This window comes from Excalfactoria chinensis, chromosome 11 (assembly GCF_039878825.1).
Source record: "Excalfactoria chinensis isolate bCotChi1 chromosome 11, bCotChi1.hap2, whole genome shotgun sequence".
NCBI lineage: Eukaryota > Metazoa > Chordata > Aves > Galliformes > Phasianidae > Excalfactoria > Excalfactoria chinensis.
In genome coordinates, this window is record NC_092835.1 from 2,046,542 (window position 1) to 2,065,658 (window position 19,117).

Here is a 19,117-nt window from a genome sequence, read left to right on the forward strand (position 1 = left end):
GGGCTCCGTGGCACACGCTCTGGGTGCCGTGGGGAGAACCAGCCGCGCGGGACTGGGCGGCTCGTTCCTCCCACACGCCAGGGGGCGAGCGAGCCCCACCCGGCGGCCATGTCTCCCTGAGGGCATAGCGGCGCCGGAGCGACCGTTATCCGACGAAGGGGCGTGGCCAAGCAGAGAGAGCGTCTCCGATTGGTCGCGTCTGGTAGTGGGCGTGTCCATCGGCGCCGCGCCACGCCGCGCCACGCCCCGCCTCGCAGATCGCCGGCGGCCATGGCGGTGTGCGCACGGCTGTGCGGGGTCGGCCCGGCGCGGGGCTGCCGCCGGCGCGGAGCTGCACGGGAACAGCGACGGGGAGGAGGAGGGGACAGCGAGCCCGACACCGACACGGACCCCGAAGAGGCGGGAGGCGGCGGAGGCGCTTCCGCGGAGGACGATGAATTGACGGAACGCATCGAATGCGCCAGGCCCGCCCCGCACCCCGCCGAGGTGGGCCCGAACGGGCGGGCCCCGATGTCCCTCCTGGAGCTGCCCCCAGAGCTGTTGGTGCAGATCTTCGGCTCCCTGCCCGGCACCGACCTGCCCAGCCTGGCCCGGGTCTGCACCACCTTCCGCCGCATCCTCCGCACCGACACCATCTGGAGACGGCGCTGCAGGGAAGGTACCGCCTGGACGGGGAGGGGGGTGGTGGTGGTTATAGTGGTGGTTATAGTGGTGGTTATAGTGGTGGTTATAGTGGTGGTTATAGTGGTGGTTATTGTGGTGGTTATGGGGAGCATTGGGGTGACTGGCGAGGAGATGGATCCATTGGGGGCAGGGAGAAGGCCTGGGGCTGCAGCATCCTCCTGGGAGGAGGAGGGGGTTCCTTGGGAAGGTGGGAGGGGGGGACGGTCACCGCGCTGGGGGAGGAAGGAGCCCTTGGGTGCCGTCCTGCTGGGTGCTTCCAGCTTATGGAATCCTTTATGTTCACTGTTGTTCTTTCTGGTTTTGGTACCAGGGAGCTCATAGAGCTGTAGGTGTGTCAGAAAGGCTGCCTGCTATAAGGCAGCAGGATGCATTTGGATGCATTCGGCTTTACAGGAATGAGTTGGTGCTTTATCAGCACGACCCAAGAACCCTGGACAGTACAAAGGCTGTACTTGTCAAACATCCACCAAAGCATTCTTATTTCTCTGCTCAGCAGGGACTGATCCCAATAACTTAACGCTTTCCTGGCGGCAGGCTAATCAAATAACACCCATTCTTTCCTTATACTTATCATTAGCTACAAGGTGAGAGGTGCTTCAAACCAAATCTCTGCTCTTTCCTAATGCTGCTTCCTCTGTTTCTTCTGATATATCAGCTCCAGCTGCAGTCATAGAGCATATTGGGCTGCAGGTTTGATGGAGGTAATTGTACCAAAGGCACGATGTGCAAGCTGTGAGGCCTAGGTAGGCAGCAGGTCTGAAAGCTGGGCGTAATTAGTGGTCAGGTTTGACTTTGTGACAGTCCTGTATGTAAAACCATTTGAGATAAGCAAAGAAAGACAACCCTGAAATGAAATGCAACAGTTCATCTCTGAGGGGGTTGTTGCAGCGCTTTGTATGAACCACGTTGTACCTTGGGCAGCAACAGTGCTGGCTTTGCCCGTTCAGAACCGATGTTTTCCTCTTGTACTCGCTTGTAAAATAGTCTTGGAAACATGTTGTGAATGGTCCAAACATCCAGAAGGCTTGTCCTGAACGTGGCTTCTCCTGCTGGTTGTCTATGGGGAGAGTACATGGATTAACCAGAAGCGGTTGTGTAACGCTGCTGCTGTGACTTTTAGGGCTGTTGTCCTTTTATCATTGCAACCGTTTGGGGTAAACAATGTCTTTGAATTGCTTCTTTGGCAAGAAGAGGATTGCAGTCGCTTTCATGTTGTCTATAAATAGGAGATTGCTGATCTCTGCAGTGGGAGCTGAATTAAAGCACTGTTGCTCGTGGCTTGACCTACCTTGATCTGCACCTGGTAGGCCACAACTTTCATCTGTAAGCAGCATAAGAGCAACAGGACGCTTAGAAACAGAGCAGGGGTTCAGATTAAGCTCTTCTAGAACATGCCTGGAAAAGGCTTTGAGTTGTAACAACAATCTTCATTAGTTTTGGACCTGCAGAAGCGTCAACCAAGGCGTTAAGGATGCTCACCTTGAGCAAAGCTTGGAGAGTTCCTGGGGAGAAGCATGGCAGTCTGCTCTGTGTGCTCAGTGGGGGCTGTTGGGTGCAATTCAGCTCTTTTAGGGCTCTGGAGGATCCATGCTCCCACAGTGAGAACAGAGGTGTGTTTGTAGGTTGTGCCTTCTGTTCTGTGCATGGCATTGCAAGCATGCCTTTGTCTAGGACTAATTAGAAGACGTGATTAGCCAAGGCACTGTCGAACCTTAGCAGCAAGGGTGTCAAGCTCTACTAGGCATCCTAACTCCCTCTGAGCTGTAGGTGTCCACATGCAGTGCTTGGAGCTGCTGGGGGAGACATGGGGGAAAACAGTGCTGTGATCTTTGTGTTATTTCTAATACAGTGGAAACACTCCCTGCTTCCAGGTTATGGCACAGCTGCAAGGAGGGCTCTGTTTGCCATGGACAAGCAGGGGAGTAGATTACACTTAGGGGAGGTAATAGTGGGATTCATGATACCTTTCCAAGTCCTTTTGATTCCAATGCATGTGGCCATGGAAACAGCACCATGTCAGCGTGTTTGGCACGTTTTCCAAGCACTCGTTATAAACCTAATAAAACAGACTTTGCAGCTGGTCGAGGAAGAGCTTCGAAACCAATTTCCATCCTTACTTTCAAAGCAGGATTATTTCTAACCGTGTACGTTTCTGTGGCCGTTCACTCCTTAAGGAACTTGGTGAGCTGCAGCACTGAGATAAGTCCATATTGAGGGAACTGAACTGGAGATCTAAACCTCATCCCACCTCTCTCTGTTGTTCAGGGTATGTGCTGGCAGTTGTCTGTCCTGGAGCTGCACTTGGAGTGTTTTTATGGATGCAGGAGGTAAAATGGGAAGGAAGCAGGGCTACTGGAGGCAGGCCCCCGTGAGGCTGAATGTAACCTAGCTGCAATGCCTGCTGCACAAAGCCTGCATGCTGCTGTCACCATGGCCAGGTGGAAAGAGTGAGCTGTTTACAAACAGCAGGCTATATCCACCCTGCTTCCCTCATCTTACGAGGCCTCTTGACTTTCTGATCAGCTGAGGAAACATACCGTTCCCTCTGCCCCTCTGATGCAGTTATTAGGCACACATACCCACTTGTGCACACACATGGACAGCAGTTGAGAGCCTCCCTGAGCCTGGCAGCCATGGGATGGCTGCATGGTGCTCAGTGTGCAGCCTCCAGCTCAGCTCTGGTTACAGATCTGCAGGCTGGCTGTGCAGGGTTGGCTGGCTGCAGCCCAGCACTCAGTGGCTTGTTTGTGCTGGGCTGGGTGTGCTTCCCTGCAAGCTGGTCTGTTTGCTCTCTGGCCTAATTGTGCTTCCTCATCCTGCCCTGTGTTTGATGCATAGAACTTCCTCTAACTGACTTCTGTGGAAGCCAGCAGGAACTTTACCATGGGCTTCCGCATCCTTTAATGAAGGGCAATGCCTTTGTACCTCCTGCCCACTCTTACCCCGATTGAACTCGCTGTTTACCCGAAGCAATGTAATGCAGTGTGTGTATTCCCCATAGGCAGGCTGACGGTAAGCTCTGCGGTTGCTTTCTCATCATGTCTGTGTGTCACAAGTGCTGTATTTATAGACTGACTGATGTTGGATTCATTCAGGGACGCTTCTGCTTTTCTCCTATATGAAAAATGGATCCTCGCTTTGCAGCAGGCAGCGGTGTTTGGCAGCCCTGGTGTTTGGCATCTGGCTGTGTTTGATCTGCAGTACGGAGGTCTTTGATATCGAGGAGGATAGCTTTGCACACTGAGATCTAACAGGGCTGCTGCAGCAGCGTGCTGCTTGCTGATGATGGGGTTTTTTTTGGGATCTCCCTCCTCTCATTTCCTCCCTTTGCTTTCCTAAGGATTCCTTGCAGTGAGATGGCAGTCTTTGCTTTTTATTTCTTAGAAGTTGGGTGTTGACTTCCAGCAAACAAAGCGAAATGATCTCATTTGGTGCTTCAAAGCTGCCTTCAAGGTCTGTGGCTTGCTTCGTTTTCAGGGCGTTCTGTGTGCAATCAAAGGCATTTGGGCAGCCCCATCTCCGTCTGATCCGCTTTCATCTGTAACCATATTTGTACACGCTGATGTCTGTTTTATGTCTCCATTTCATTCTTTTTTTAAGTCCGTGACCTTTTCTTTGGATCCTAATAAGCAGCTTTCTCCGTTGGGTGGCTCAGTGGGAGTAAATAATTACTATGCACTCTCCTGATTTGATCTAAATGGGCACGTATTCGGAGCCCTAATGAGTACGTCTCTCACATTTCACACCCCTTGCAGTGTAGATGGCAGCCTCTGTAACTTTGCTCTGCTGTATATTTACTGCAGGCATCGCTTGGGAAGTGCTGGCTTCCCAAACTGCAATGCAATTACCTCCAGTTTGTCATTTCTTTCCTCTGCAGAGCAGCAACAAGATTCTCTGACTGATGAGCCCCAGCTTGCAAAAGTGCACCTCGCATCTCACTGTCCATCCTGCATTGCAAAGGCCTTAATGGCAGAGCTGACGTTGTTGTCTGTGTCATTGCAGAATATGGTGTCTGCGAAAACCTGCGCAAGTTGGAGATCACAGGAGTGTCCTGCAGGGATGTCTATGCCAAACGTAAGTGATGAAGCTGCTACAGATCTGGGTGTCTTTGCTCAGTACCAGCTTGGAAAGCGTATACGTGTTGAATATTTATTAGGCTTTGACGGTGGAAGTTATTCAGACCTGCTTTCTAATGGCAAAGGCATCTGTGAAGCTGACACATTTGGGATTTGATTTAATACTGAGCAGATAGCAAGAACTGGGACATCTGTCTTCCAATCCTCTGGTAGAAAAAGGCACAGAATTAAAGTTTCTTGTCGAGCATAATGAAGGTTTTTCATCCCATTTGTTTCACCCTCTTCAGATCTTGCTGAGGAATTAACTGATGTTTTCTCCAGCCAGAGGCTGCCAGTGCCCCAATATGATGAAGTTAACGCTGGTCCTTGTGTAAGGATGCCATTCTGTGCTGACAGTGGGAAAGAGCTGTTGGTGGGGTCCTTTGGGCTGCTCCCGGTGGAGGAGGACATGGCAGGACTGGCCTCTGCTCAGGTCCCATTGTGTTTTAGGGATGGCTGTGGCAGTGGGACCTCAGATTCAGCACCTAACCTTGCAGAAGGTATATCTGCTATCTCATGGTTTAGGGGGTGTCAGAAGAAAGCAGGATAAGCCCAGATGGAGGCAGGGATCCATGTGAGGATCTCCCTGTCACCAACTCTTGCCCTTTGCAGTCAGAAGCTGCAGGGTTGCTCTGAGAGCTTTGCTCAGCCTCCAGGAGCTCCTGTCGCAGCACTGTCAGGCTGTGTTATCTTGGTTCCACCACCACATAGTTTGTAAGAGTTTGTAGTCCTCAGTATAAAGAACAAGATTTAACCTGTGGTTTCGAGCTGCTCAGATAAGATTGTTTTAGATAGCAAAAGCAGTAGCTGTCCCAAGTTGCAATCATGAGAGGTCTCTATAGACTTTGCAGAACCAAAAACCAGCTCAACTTCTACATCTGCTCTATTTGCTGAGCCTTGGAGCAGTGATTACCTCGAGCACTGATCTTCACACTGGAGAGGAACAACTTCTGGGTTTTAATCCTCTCTATTAGACTTGCTGAGCATCCTCAGGCAAAACTACTTTATCACCCACTGCCTCTGTTTGTGCACATGGAATGGAAGTGCTCAGCTTGTAGGGTGGGAGGGCTGGGTGATGCTGAGCCAGCTCTCAGAGACGTGGTCAGCACCAGAGATCCTATTGCCATTTCCAGAGTCTGATAAGACTTGTTGGGCAGTTCTGTTGTGTGCTATGAAACCAGCGACTATTTTGCCAGTCTTCCCTTCCACCACTGTAGTTTCTGCATCCACGACATCACGGGATGTATGAGGACTACCCCTGCAATAGTCTTCACTGCATTCATGAGGAAGGACTGTGCAGAGCCTTTATCCATTCAGCAATCCTAACCAGCATGGTTGCCAACCAGGGTTAGCAACTAAGCCAAGAGCTGGGCTGCCCTCCGTGCAGTTACTTCTCAGACAGTGATGCTCATTACTGTCACACCACGGAGCTTTGGGGGGGGGGGGGGGGGGTTCACTTTTACTTCCCTGGATGTCATTTGTAAATGTTATCTTGGGCAATGCTGAACGTGCCAAGTTCTGTGTCAGTAACTCTGCTCACTGGCTGTGCCTGAGGAAGCAAATTGGAAACCTCAAATTGATGCATCGCAGCTGGAAGTGAACTCAGAAGGTAAAGCTGGTCCAGGTTCATCATTAGGTGACGGTGGAGCTGAGTTCTCTGGCACTTACCCTGCTGTGTCTGTTCAGGTATAAACCCACGGGTGAAGTCGGGGCGTTTTATGAAAATCCTTCCCGACTACGAGCACATGGAGTACAGAGATGTTTACACCTGCCGTACGTACCCTGCTGGTTGATGCTTCCTGCACTGAGCACACACGAGATGCTGCATGGAGTGTGACGTTGCTTGGAGCAAATGGTTTTTGGGGTGGATCTTGGGACAGCGTGGAGGGTTTCATGAGCAGTTCATAGAACCATAGAATGGCCTGGGTTGAATAGGACTGCAGTGCTCATCCAGTTCCAACCTCCCTGCTATGTGCAGGGTCGCCAGTCACCAGCCCAGGCTGCCCAGAGCCACATCCAGCCTGGCCTTGAATGCCTGCAGGGATGGGGCATCCACAGCCTCATTGGGCAACCTGTTCCAGTTCTTGTGGAGCGGTCTGACCCTTCTGAGTGACAACACCAGGTTTATGGGCTGGTCTCTTTTTGAAGTGCTTTGAAATGCTGAGGGAAGAGCAGCAAAACACTCCAGTCTGCTGCTCAGCCTCCTGCAAGCGTTGAGGGGAGTTCTGATCACATTAAACCAATGAGGGAAGCCTGTGCTGCTTGGTGTCTGGAAGGTGTATTGAGCTGTCTCTCATGCTCCTTAGGGGAAGGGAAATAAGGTCACTTTGGAAACTCAGGTTACTAATTCACAAGTGCTTGGGAATGGAGTTCTTCCACACGTGCTAATGGGAGCAGTGAATGCTGCACACTTACCCGTGCTGAAGAAGACAGCTGAGCAGGGGCTATTCAGAGAAGCACAGCAGGCCATGGTGACTTTGTCATTAATGCAGGCCACAGCAGAGAAGCAGTGGCAGCGCTGCTGCAGGAATCAGCATGAAGTTCTAGCTTTTGCAGGTTACCACTGGCTGAGGGCTGCTTACATTCTTCCTGCTCAGTTTGGTTATAGGTGTCTTGCTCTGATCCCTCCTGTTGGGTGTATGCATTTATTTCTGCCTTGCCTTCAAAGCAGACACAGGCATTGTAATGGGATTTAGCTAAAACAGACATGTATGAAAGCATCTGCTGTGCTCCTAGTTTAATAACTCATTCTGGGGTTGTAAGTGCCTTCCCACACCGGTGGTGTTTGTGGTGTGCCAGCTCTGCTGTGTCTGCTTGGATCTCCGTGTGTTTGCTCTGTGTCACTCCTTGTCCTGTGTGTCCTGTGGCTCTGCTGAAGAGCACAGGCATCAGATCTTGCCCAGGCAGCTCCTGTGATGGGAGCTGAGGCATTCACTGCTCACCCGAGCCCTTCCCAAGCTGCTTTTCCATCTGAAGGTCTTGCAGGGTTGTGTGTGGCACTGTGGGTAATAGCCTGCCCCAGTGGGAGTGCTGCTGAAGCTTCCCATGGGTGTATTTCTTGTTCCACTTGGCAGCACGTGGGCTCAGAAGTTTGGATAGGCAACAGGACTGAGAAGAATTGGAGGGCTTGTGCATAGCAGAGGAAAGCAAGCCTTGGAGAGCAGCCCAAGTGCTGCTGTGTTCTGAGGAGCAGGGAGGGAAGCAGCTGTCGGATCCATCCACCTCTTGCCATGAGGAAGCCAGGGCTGGAACTCAGCAGTGGGTTTAACTGCAGCGCTGAGACTTTGTAGAAAGAAAATACAATCGCCCCCAGGCCTGAAAAAGGAAGTCAAGGTTTTACTATGAGGCTTCTTGGGGCCTTTAGACTGAAAGAGGCTTCTCTGGGCCAGCTGGCTCAGCTCTGGATAACCCTCCCTGCTGTTCTCACCCACCGTGGAAGTTCTCTGCTTTGCTGTATTAAAGACACCCCTACAGTCTTCCCTGTTCCAGGTACTGAAGGGAACAAAGCTGCACTTCAACTCGGTTCTTCCTGTATCAATTGACATGAAACAAAAAACATTATTCATGCTGGGTTTGTAAGTTGTGCCTTTTTGAGATGGCCAGGAGCATCCGTGTGAGACAAAGCTCTTAGAAATAACCCGTGTCCTGTTGTTCCAACACAAGGTGCTGGACTGTGTGTGCCACCTACACGTGAAGGTTATTGGTCGTATCTGAAAACTGTATGGACAAAAAGCATCGCTGTGAGGCTGGGAGAGGAGGCAGGCAGCATCTCGGAGCTCCCCTTCCGATGGCTCTGTGCAGGCGTCAGCCCCAGTTCAAAGAACTTTTCCTGTTTGCCCTTTAATTTTGACGTGATCGAAAGTGCACCCAAGTGAGAGATGAGGAGCAGGAGCCTCCTGTGCTGCAGCAGGGCTGTGAGAGGGGCTGGGCAGCAGCTTCTGGGCACTGCTGACATATAGCAGCTTGCTTCGAGTTCTGCAGCTCCCGAGCTGGCATGGTCTGTGCGCTTTGCCCTGCTGTTTATTGGCTGTTTTGAAGAAGGAAGCTTAACCCTGGAGGCAAGTTTGTCCCTTCAAGGAGGGGAAATACTCCGAACACTCACATTTCCCTGTTCTTTACTGCCTTCGTGTCTTTATTTTCTGTTGCTTTGCAGCGTGAGGCATCAGGTGCATTTTTGGTAGCTGGAGGTGGTGGGTGCTTGATTTGTTTTTAGCTCTGGATATGGCGTGTGATTTGCACCAACAGAACCACGTTGCAGAGGTCTCCCACTGAGCTGTCTGCTTGTGTAAGGTCCTGGGAACAAACTCCTGCCCCCTGCAGTGCAGCAGAGCTTCAGAGGGCAAGAAATCCTCATCAACTCATGGGAGGCCTCAGTTCAGAACTGCCTCGCTGTGGTTGGGTGCAGCCAGCATTCACTTCCTTATGATGCTGTTGTGTGGGTGGCATTGGTCGGCGTGGTGTGCAGTTTGGTGATAGTCTTTCCTCCCCCTTTTGTTTCTTTTCCTTTCGAATCCTAATTCCTCAGCTCATTAACACATCAGTGTCTCACTCTTCCCCAGTGCTGCACCGATACCGACACATCCTGGGCTTGTGGCAGCCAGACATCGGGCCCTATGGGGGACTGCTGAACGTGGTGGTGAGTACCTCATCCCAGGGCTGTGGTGGAGGACTGAGCCTTTTGAATGCCCCTTCACCATCTATGTGGTGTTGAGAACTCTAAACATCAGCACTCAAGCACGTGGTTGGTGCCCAGATTGCTCCTTGGATCTCTGCATCATCACCACCTTTTGCTGATAGTCCTTTTGTTTTTCAGCTGCACTCCACGTAGCTGCAGGAACACGCAGGAAGATATGAGGAATGTTTTAGAGCGAGGCTTCATTTAGAGTCTAATGCTGCTATTCTGGTGGCTGGCACAGTGCTTTGATACCACAGAGACTTTAGCGCTGGCCCATGCTTAACCTTTGCCTGCATCTGAGTGTTTTGCAAAGGGTTTTGCCCTTGTTTGTGCACCTCACCTTTCTGTTCTTTACCATCCTTTACTGATGCAAGACCTGTGGAGCCTGCCAGCTCTTGTGCTGCTGGGGAGAGCAGTTAATGAACAACCTCGGTGCTGTATTACTGAGACTGGGCAAGATGCTCGCCAGAAGCCCTTACTCTTTGCACCAGAGTGCAATAGGTGGCAGGCTGACCCATAACAAAGGGCCACTGCTGCTCTGTCTTTAGGATTTTGCAATGTTCTATGCCATGAACTGATAGAAGAGTACATCCAAGTGCACCGATGCTTACATGATGTGGTGACCTTACAAAAACAAGCGTGCCCTCGTGGCTCTGTTCTGCTTTCCTCTCAAATCTCTGCTCAGAAAATACCCTTTCTCTGCAATCGTGGGGCTGGAAGGGAAGGATTCTGTTAGGCGTGCAGGAGGAGAGCTGGCGCTTGTGCTTCTGTGCTGAGAGGATTGTTGCTTCCTGTGCTGCCCCTGAATAAAAGAGCCAAATAATTCCTCATCCAAGAGGAGCAGATAATCACGAGAAGCAGAACTCTGAGGATCTGCCAGCAGGAGCTCTCAAACTAATTAGAGCTTGACTTGCTGTGTGGTCTCTCCCTCCGGATCCTGTGCACTGAGCATCCGTCGCAAAGTCCTTTGCAACAATAAAAGCCGGATGATTTTTCCATTGGTGTAGAAAAACCTCATAAAGAAACCCTCTCCCTCTTCACCAGGGGTGTGCTGTGAGTGCATATGGTCTGGTTTAATTGCTGGAAAGCAGTTTGGAAATGCTGCAAGCTGTTCTGCAGCTCTTGCCCTGTTGTAGGATAGGCGCCAGAGCTGTTTGCAGTGAACTCCAAAGGACGTGAGCAAGGCTGATGCTGTGTGTGTTGTTTCCCGTCCCCCTGCAGGTGGATGGTCTGTTCATCATTGGATGGATGTACTTGCCACCTCACGACCCTCACGTCGATGACCCGATGAGATTCAAACCTCTCTTCAGGATCCATCTCATGGAGAGGAAATCTGCAACGGTTGAGTGTATGTATGGCCATAAGGGACCTCATAATGGCCACATCCAGGTGAGCTGCTCCAGTGTTTGCAACAAGTCCTAGGGGCAGTGTGTCTATGCATGTATGGATTCCGCTTGGCTGTAAAGCAGATTGAACAAGAATCAGGATATGGCCCTGGGATGGAACACCAATGTGTAAAGTGGCCTTGTTCAGCTGCTGGGTGCATCCACACAGACCTGCTTGGTTTTCCAGTGCTAAATGAGACTGTAGGAAGTCAACTTAGCATCATCCCATTCAGCTGAATGCTTTGAAAAGCTTTTTGAGGGGCTGCTTCCTTGTCCTTTAAAATAACAAACAGCTCAGAGAGGCAACATGATAAGATCTTTCATTAGAATGCACTGGGTTTATTGTGGCTGTTAGTTCTCTGTCCTATAGCTGATGCACTGAGTATCTCTTAATGAGATCTCTCCCATGCCTAATTCAGTTACATTTGTTGTGCAAAGCATTTACTCTGAGCAGTCATAGTTAAGTCATCCCAGGCATCTCTCATCAGGTCTGTAACCTGTTCAGTTCTCTTCCATGCTTAACTACAGATTGTGAAGAAGGACGAGTTCTCCACCAAGTGCAACCAGACAGATCACCACCGCATGTCAGGGGGAAGGCAGGAGGTAAGAGGTGCTGTACCAGGCTTAAGGGCTGCTGTGTGTCCCTTCTCTGAAGATAAAGCACTGCTGCCTTATCTAAGCTTGTAGCTAATATTGAGATCTGTGTATCTGGACATAGTTGAAAGCACAAGCTGGTAGCCCGAGGCTAATTTACTCTCATCTTTTCTTGAGTGTGTGGAATTGATTCTTGCTTGAATCAAAGCTTAAAATGGGCACACATAAAGACCTGCAGGATCTTGGGGATCTCCTGCATGCACTGAGCTTTGATGTAAGGATTCAGCGGATGGGACCAGCTCAGCATTATGCTTACAGAGCACCTGGCTGGACACCTGGCCCTACCTCAGTGCATAGCAGTGTGAGAGCAGGCTGCCCTGTCCATCCAGCTGAACAAAGCAGAGCTTTAGGGGTAGGGTTTCCCAGCAAGGTGCTGTTTTCCCCGCTGCTGTTGGATCCTGAGCACCTGTGCTGTGGTGCTGGTCCTTTTTGTTAGCAGAGCTGTCTGAAGAAAGGCAGCGGTGTTCACTGTGTGCTGCTACGCTCTCCAGTCATTGATCTCTGCAGTACTGCTGTCTGTATAATGAAGATCTTTCCTAATGTTGAACACCAGCTGCATTTGAATATGGGCTTGTCAGCGGGGCACCTTTCTACTGCTTGTCTTCTTTGTTGTGGGATTAAAGCTCCATTTGTTTGTTTACCCCGTGACTGTGTAAGGTGACTGTGTAAGGCATATCCAGCGAGGCAGATCCCTACCTCATCCTGCTCCCAGCTGCAGGTGTAACTGTTGGGGTGGAAGCCTTCAATTCATAGCTGCTCCAGGTAGTGGCATTGCAGCCAGGAGCCCGGCTTGCTCAGCATGACAGACCTGATCCCTTTCTTGCTTCTAACTTGTGCTTTAAGATGTCTGCCTGCTAATGGGGAACGGCTGGGTGAAAGGTTTCATTAAGTGTTTTTCTGCTTCTGCAGCAGATGAGAAATGCTTTAATGCTTTCAAAGCACCATGTTAAGGATGGGTGACGTTATGGTAATTGGGGGATCTGGCTTTAGAAGATAAAGCAGGTTGGGAATGCTGCTGGGTAGGCTGCTGTCTCAGTGTAAGCTGTTAGCAGGCCAACTCATGGGAGGGTATTAACTTGTCAAAGCTGGTGTGGAGGGACTTCAGGAGATATATCTTTCAGATTTAGCTGCATCACTATTATACGGGCAGGATTGAACCCCCTAAATCTTCAGTGCTTTTCAGAAGCTTCCCCTTTTGTTCTTAGGGAAGGGCACAGGAGCAGGCTGTTATGGGTACACAGATGGGTTCCTGCAGGATAAATCAGGACATAGAAGCAGATCAGCTGATTTGCAGTAACAGGTGATGCTTATGCTTTTGTTCTGAGGGGTCACATTGGTTCACATAGGATTTATGTGAAGGGAAGCCTATCTTTATGGTGCAGAGCCTTGCTGGTAGTGCAGTCACCGTCATAACAGTTAAACTTTTATTGCTGCCCACTCTGCAGCAATATTTGCTTGTTCCCAGCCCCCCCATACACAGCTGTCAGTGTGTGCCCTTTGTGCTCAGATGGGGAGCTGTACCCCTGTGCCAACATCTCTCGTCTTCCTATAGGAATTCCGGACGTGGCTGCGGGAAGAGTGGGGTCGCACGCTGGAGGACATCTTCCACGAGCACATGCAAGAGCTCATCTTGATGAAGTTCATCTACACCAGCCAATATGAGTAAGGGCACCAGCTCTTTTTAGGTATTAAGGCTCCTGCAACTACCAGACCACATTAGATCATTTCTTCTGAAAATAGGACGCTTGTGATGACCTCTCACAGCCAGAGGAACGTCATTTTGTTTAGGTTCTGTGCAAAGATATGGGGCAGCACGGCCCTTTCTGCTTCCATTACACGTCTGCTAAAATAGCTAGGCACGGTATTTGAGCCATCTGACAGTGTTCATTTCAAAGGCAGAGTGAATAGCTGTGATCCCGAGGGACTCTGCTTGGTAGCCTTGTTACTAAACAACGTGCTTTGTGGTGCACTAGGCAGGAGTGGCACAGTGCTCAAGAACTTATCTTGTCCTAATAGCAGACACTGAGATACACTTTGCTCCTTAGGTCCTTTAGAACTGCCAGGGAGTGTTTCTGAGGCTTGCTGTGGCCTTGGAACAGGAGCATCGTGGTGCGCTAACAGGGACTGGGAGAGGGAAGTGGAGGGGAGGTGTGTTTGCACATGACTGAGATGAAATGTGGAGCTTGTTGTAACACTGAGAACACACATCCTGCTTCTGACACGATGGCAACCCAGAGCTGTCTCAAACACCTTCTTCATGTCTGGGAGTCCTCTCTTAACCTCTCTGACCTTTCTTTTTGCACAGCAACTGCTTGACATATCGACGCATCTACCTCCCTCCGAGCAGCCCTGACGACCTCATCAAGCCAGGTCTCTTCAAGGGAACGTATGGGAGCCACGGGCTGGAGATTGTCATGTTGAGCTTTCATGGAAGGAAAGCTAAGGGGACTAAAATCACTGTGAGTGTGCTTTCACTTCTCCCACCTGTTTGTTAAATTAATCTGTCATTGATGCCATGGATCCACAAGAGAAAGGGGAAGATGATCAGGTGCTGCAGCCTTGTTTCTTCTCCTCTCCAGGGAGATCCCAACATCCCAGCTGGGCAGCAGACTGTGGAGATAGACCTGGCTCACCCCCTGCAGCTTCCTGACATCGAGAACCTTCGTGATTTCAGTGAGCTCTCTCGCATCGTCCTGGAGGTGCAGGAGCAGGTGCGGAGGGAGGAGCAGGAGGAGCAGCAACGGGGAGAGGACGAGGATGGCTCTCAACAGGCTGCCTCCTCTCCTGCTGCACAGCCCCAAGGAGGAGAAGGTGCTGAGGGGGAAGAGACTGCGGCTGGGGCAGAGCGGGCAGCCCAGGACAAGGCTCCAGCATCCCAGCCCTTCGTGCTGCCCATGGGGGTCATATCAAGGAACGAGGACTATCCCCGGACCTGCCGCATTTGGTAATGGGGGCGAGTTGTTTTGTAGCCTGTTTGTGCCATTTGCTTCTTGAATCTTTGAAGCACGTGCTGCATTTGTTTGCCCTTTACCTGCACGCGGATCTCCCAGCCCCTTGTGCTCAGGCTTTCTTTCTCTGCTGCCCTGTTCTTCCACTCTCGCTTGATCCTCTTTCTTAACCATGCTGCCGTCTGCAATCCTGCTTCCTTTGTAGATTTTTGTGTTCATCCTGTTACTTCCAGAGCTTGCACCTTTCTCTATTTTGCCCTTTTATCCCCTCCAAGAACTGCTCAGCTCGTATCTTTGGAGATCTGAGCTGCTTCCTGATCCTGTGTGTCATTTGTATTCCTTGGCTGTGGGAACACAGTGCTCCCTCCCACCCCTCCCTGGCATCTGCTGCCTTGACACCCACTCTGCGAGGTGCTGAGCACCATAAGCAGGAGGTGCAGGTTCACAGTGAGCCTCATAGAGAGGAGCCTGGGCTCAGTGAAGCAGAATGCTAAATGAGGTGTGGAAACAGAGCCCAGAAGCTGAGGCTTAGACAGGTGACCTTCAGCCAAACATCTGTGCTCATGGAAAAGCTTACCAATAGCTGCTTAATCCCACAAGGCTCCTGCTGTCACACGCAAGCTGTGTTTGAATCCAACCCTGCTCCACCTGCTGCTTGCTTGGAGGTTAGACTGACCTTTACCCCTCCCCAGCTCCCGTTAAGATTTCCCTTTCTCGCCTTTGTTTGTCACAAGGTTTCCCTTTCTGATCTCCCCCTCCTCGTGTGCTTTCTTTCCTTTGAGGGCTGTCTGCACCTCTAGGTTCATCTCCGAGTTGCAGAAGTACATAAATCTCAGTTGAATCACTGGGCTGAGCTACAGGAAAAACTCACCCTCGTTTTGCAGGTGCTGATTAGAAGCCGGGAGCCTCCAGGAGGGCTCAGAGAAATATACATAGCAATGGATGGTTTTCTGGTTTAGAAGTGATATCAGCGGTGTTTTGTGATGAGAACCAAGTGAATTAAAACTCCCTGCTCTGCTCGAGGCAGGTTGTTTGGCACTGGATCGATCGTAGTAATGCTATTAAATAGGATTACTGTTCAATATTGGGCACTTTGGGCCGTTCCTCAACCTTTCTTTGCTCTTCTCTCCCTGCAGTTTTTATGGGACGGGGCTCATTGCTGGCCATGGCTTCACCAGCCCCGAACGAACGCCTGGTGTTTTTGTTCTCTTTGACGACGATCGCTTTGGATTCATCTGGCTGGAGCTGAAGTCCTTCAGTCTGTACAGTCGGATCAAAGTCTCCTTTCAGAACGCAGAAGCTCCTTCCCGGGAGGCTTTTGATGAGATGCTGAAGAATATTCAGTCGTTGGCTACTTGATGGGTGATGTGTGATGGACAGGGCTAGGGGCTGCAAAGGCTGCTGCGCTCCCCGACCAGAGATAGGCTGGGGATTCCTTGCTCTTCGTACCTCTGAAGGAAAGCATGCACTTTTAATAAAGCCTTTTTACCCCCTTTCAATGTACACAGCCCTGTTAAAAATATCCCACGAGTGCCCTTTCCTCCCTGCTGTGCCCCCTCACCGTTCCCCTTAGCAGTCTTTGGTACCTGGTCTGTAACGTAGCTTTGAATGGCTGAAGGGATCCTGCAGAGGAGGACACGGAGCTTTGCAAAGAAAAGAATGTGCTGGAACAAAAAATAACCGAAGCTCAGAGTTGGATCACAGAACATCTGATTAACTGGATGGACACGGACCGTCTGCAGTGGCCATTAGGAGTCTCCCATGGAGCGAGCTCTCCTGCAGGGAGAGGATTCATTTAAGCCTTTGCTGTGCTCTGGGCCTATCTGTCCTCTTGGGAGAGCTGCTTTACCCTCCTGCAAACTGCTCCATCCCCTGCTGCAGACTGGCTGGCTGCTTAATGTTAATTGCATCGGCGCCGAGCAAAACACGTCCTCCTCTCCAGAAACCTTTCTCTGGGTGCTGCATCATCAAGAGGGGCTGGTGTGTCATATCCCTGCATCTCTGGCTGGGTAATGAGAGCGGATAGAGAAATCCCCTGTTGGGCAGTGAGGGGAAGGTTCCCTCTGTGAATGGCTTTTGAAGGTCGATGGCTGTGCTGTCCCTGGGCTTCAGGGCTGCCTCCCTCAGCTTGGTGTGTTCTTGTTTCTCATAGGAGCTGGGTGCAGAACTACAAGTGGGTTTGAGCAGCAGAAGCTGGTGCGTTCAGAACTGCCTTTGTATCCAAAAGCTGGGCCTGAAATCTAATGGAGGGGGGAAAAAAAACCAAGGGTGAAATAAACCCCAGTGCTGCCTCGTGAGTCCTGTCGGTGCGAGGCAGCAGGAATGCTGTTGTTGGTACTGCTGCTGTTGTTGGTACTGCTGCTGTTGTTGGTACTGCTGCTGTTGTTGGTACTGCTGCTGTTGTTGGTACTGCTGCTGTTGTTGGTACTGCTGCAGTTATCAGGTTGCCCTGTGCAGGCTGAAGGGAGCAGTGAGGAGTTGTGTCTCTGGTTGGTGCTGACAGGTTGCTGCTGCTGCTGCTCTGCTCACAAGACCCTTCTGTTCCTTTTCTAGCCACGCTTGTTTCATCCCAGCTGATTGCTTGCACAGAAAGCTCCTGGGCTCAGTTTCTTTCTATGATGCCTCAGTGGGCTGCTGGTAGGAGAGCCAGGTTCCCCATAGGCCATAATTCTGCTCAGCAATGCACCATAGGAAAATCCTGCCCAGCTTAAATCTACAAACTGTGAGTTGTGCTGCAAACCATCCCAGCCCCTTTCGTTATTAATTCTGTCTCTGTAGGAGATCATTGGGATCTCGGTGTGAAGAAGAAGAGCAGCAGTTGGTGAGGAAGGTGTTGGTTGCAAGTGGAACGCATCCTTTGTTGCAGTTCCCCCCCCCCCCAGCGATGAGATGGGTTTGTCTAACACAGCTCTGCAGGTTTTGGTCTGTCAATGTGTGTGTGTGTTGTGCAGGAAGGATTTGAGCTTTACGGAGCACTTGGAGCAGCTTTTTCCTCTCCCTTTCAGAAGGGCTTTTTGCCATTTGTGGCTCTGGAGTGTTCCCTCGGGCTGTGTTAAGAACCGAGTCTCCAGCAGAGATTTAGAGCAGAAGGTCACATCCATCACAGGATTAACTCCTGTCTCTTTGGGTTGAGTTTCACAGCCCTCTGGGAACGGTGAAGGTGATTTCTTCTTTGCTTCCTACCGCCTTATCAGTAGTGGCAAAGCTGGCTGTGTGTTAGAGGTGAGTGCTTCTAGGAGTTATAACCTGCAGCTCAGCTTCTCCTCGCTGCCAGAACCTGCCTTGGGCAGCAGGTGGCAGGAGAGCTTTGCTCCGTGCAGCTTTTGCTGCTTGCACAAGGATGGCTGCTGTGCATCCCATGTGAAGGTGAGAGGGAAGTGCTGCAGGAGCTTTCCATGTGTCAGCTCAGCCTTTGTGGGTTTATGGTCTACCTGCCTGGCCTTGGCTCCAGCTGCTGAGAAAGATGGCAAACAACCTGCCTGGATAGGAAGAATCCTGATGGAAACGTTCTGCAATAAACACAGTGCAATTAGATTGCAGAGCAGCTTTGCCCCAATAGCCACAGCGTCTAATTAACTCTTAATTTAGGAACTCGAAGCAAAATGACTTAACGTGCTCAAACTGCTCCTGGACTCTGCTTTGTGTTGTCAAAACACACAGCTTCGGCCAGCTGGAAAACACGAGCATCAGAGATCCTCCTCCAGCCCATTTGTTTGCATTGGGCCCGATACCGTCGCTATAAACGCACTGTGACAGCACTGAGCTCGTGCTATTTGCAGCCCACGCTGCCTCGTCAGGTGTTTGTTTTTGTGGCAAGAGGAGCCCAAAAAAAAGGGTGGCACCAATTGTAAGTTGGGCTGCCAGCTTTCCAACACGGTGACACTGAGCCCTGCATTGGGGTGGATGGCGACTGAACAGGGATGTTATACTGGGGAGAGGGCAGATTGACTTGTAAGCTTGCTTGGAGGTGTAGGCAGCAGGAAAAAGGCTGCAGCTGGTTCAGTGTTTGCTTTCAAAGGCTGGCTTTTATTTCTATTGCTTTTTATCAATTAAAAAGATAGCGGCGGAACCGAATGGGAGTGTTGGGTGTGGTGTGGAAATGGGGTGCATTGCATACCCAGCACCTCTCGCCGTGCCACATAGATGTGATAAGTGAGGTCCCAATGAGGCAGCTGCTCTGTCTGCATCCCCGGCTGCAGGTTGAGGTTCTGCTGCCCTTTGCTTTTGTGTGTTGGAGAGGAACGGAGCCGTGCGGGATCCAGGTGTGACTTTGCAACCCCTTTTTGCCTGAAAGCTGAGCAGAATCCCAATGGAATCCACGTGGTCCTTTTAACACCTGATGGTTGTTGTTACCCAACGAGCCTTTTTCCAATTTCAAATAATAATAATAAATAATAATAATAAAGGAGGTTTTGTGAACTCATTTCTCTTGGCTTCTTCTCTTTTGTTCCAGTTCAAAGCATCGAATGGGCCTCACCTTCCTGCTGTGTGTTTGGGGAGCTGTGTGCACCTCGTGCTGCAGAACCCGGCTCTTTGCAGCCTTGCAATTGCTTCTGGCCTATTTCGTCCTGGCTGCTGGGAAGATGATGAGTAATTCACTTGCTCACCCAGCTTCCCAGCACGACTTTTGCTTTTTTTCCTCCCCCCCCCCCCCTC

The 19,117-nt window shown here is 50.7% G+C and overlaps 1 protein-coding gene across 2 annotated transcripts; it reads left to right on the forward strand.

Annotated features, from left to right (window-relative positions):
* Positions 1–242: 242 nt before the first annotated feature.
* On the forward strand, positions 243–18,884 carry FBXO31 (F-box protein 31). Of its 2 annotated transcripts, XM_072346243.1 has the most exons (10): positions 243–658; positions 4,687–4,758; positions 6,486–6,572; positions 9,359–9,435; positions 10,696–10,863; positions 11,388–11,462; positions 13,066–13,175; positions 13,819–13,972; positions 14,093–14,457; positions 15,598–18,884. In XM_072346243.1, exons 1-10 carry the CDS (start codon positions 271–273, stop codon positions 15,818–15,820), a joined length of 1,719 nt encoding a protein of 572 aa, XP_072202344.1. In that variant the 5' UTR covers positions 243–270; the 3' UTR covers positions 15,821–18,884. The 2 variants fall into 2 exon arrangements, with proteins under 2 accessions (XP_072202344.1, XP_072202345.1); XM_072346244.1 differs by lacking the exon at positions 6,486–6,572.
* The last annotated feature ends 233 nt before the right edge of the window (positions 18,885–19,117 follow it).

Bases quoted from the DNA above. Each gene is read 5' to 3' on its own strand.
- FBXO31 (XM_072346243.1), top strand. From the start codon at position 271: ATGGCGGTGTGCGCACGGCTGTGCGGGGTCGGCCCGGCGCGGGGCTGC. The intron at 10,864-11,387 runs GTGAGCTGCTCC...GCTTAACTACAG, and splicing joins CTCATAATGGCCACATCCAG to ATTGTGAAGAAGGACGAGTT. The intron at 11,463-13,065 runs GTAAGAGGTGCT...GTCTTCCTATAG, and splicing joins TGTCAGGGGGAAGGCAGGAG to GAATTCCGGACGTGGCTGCG.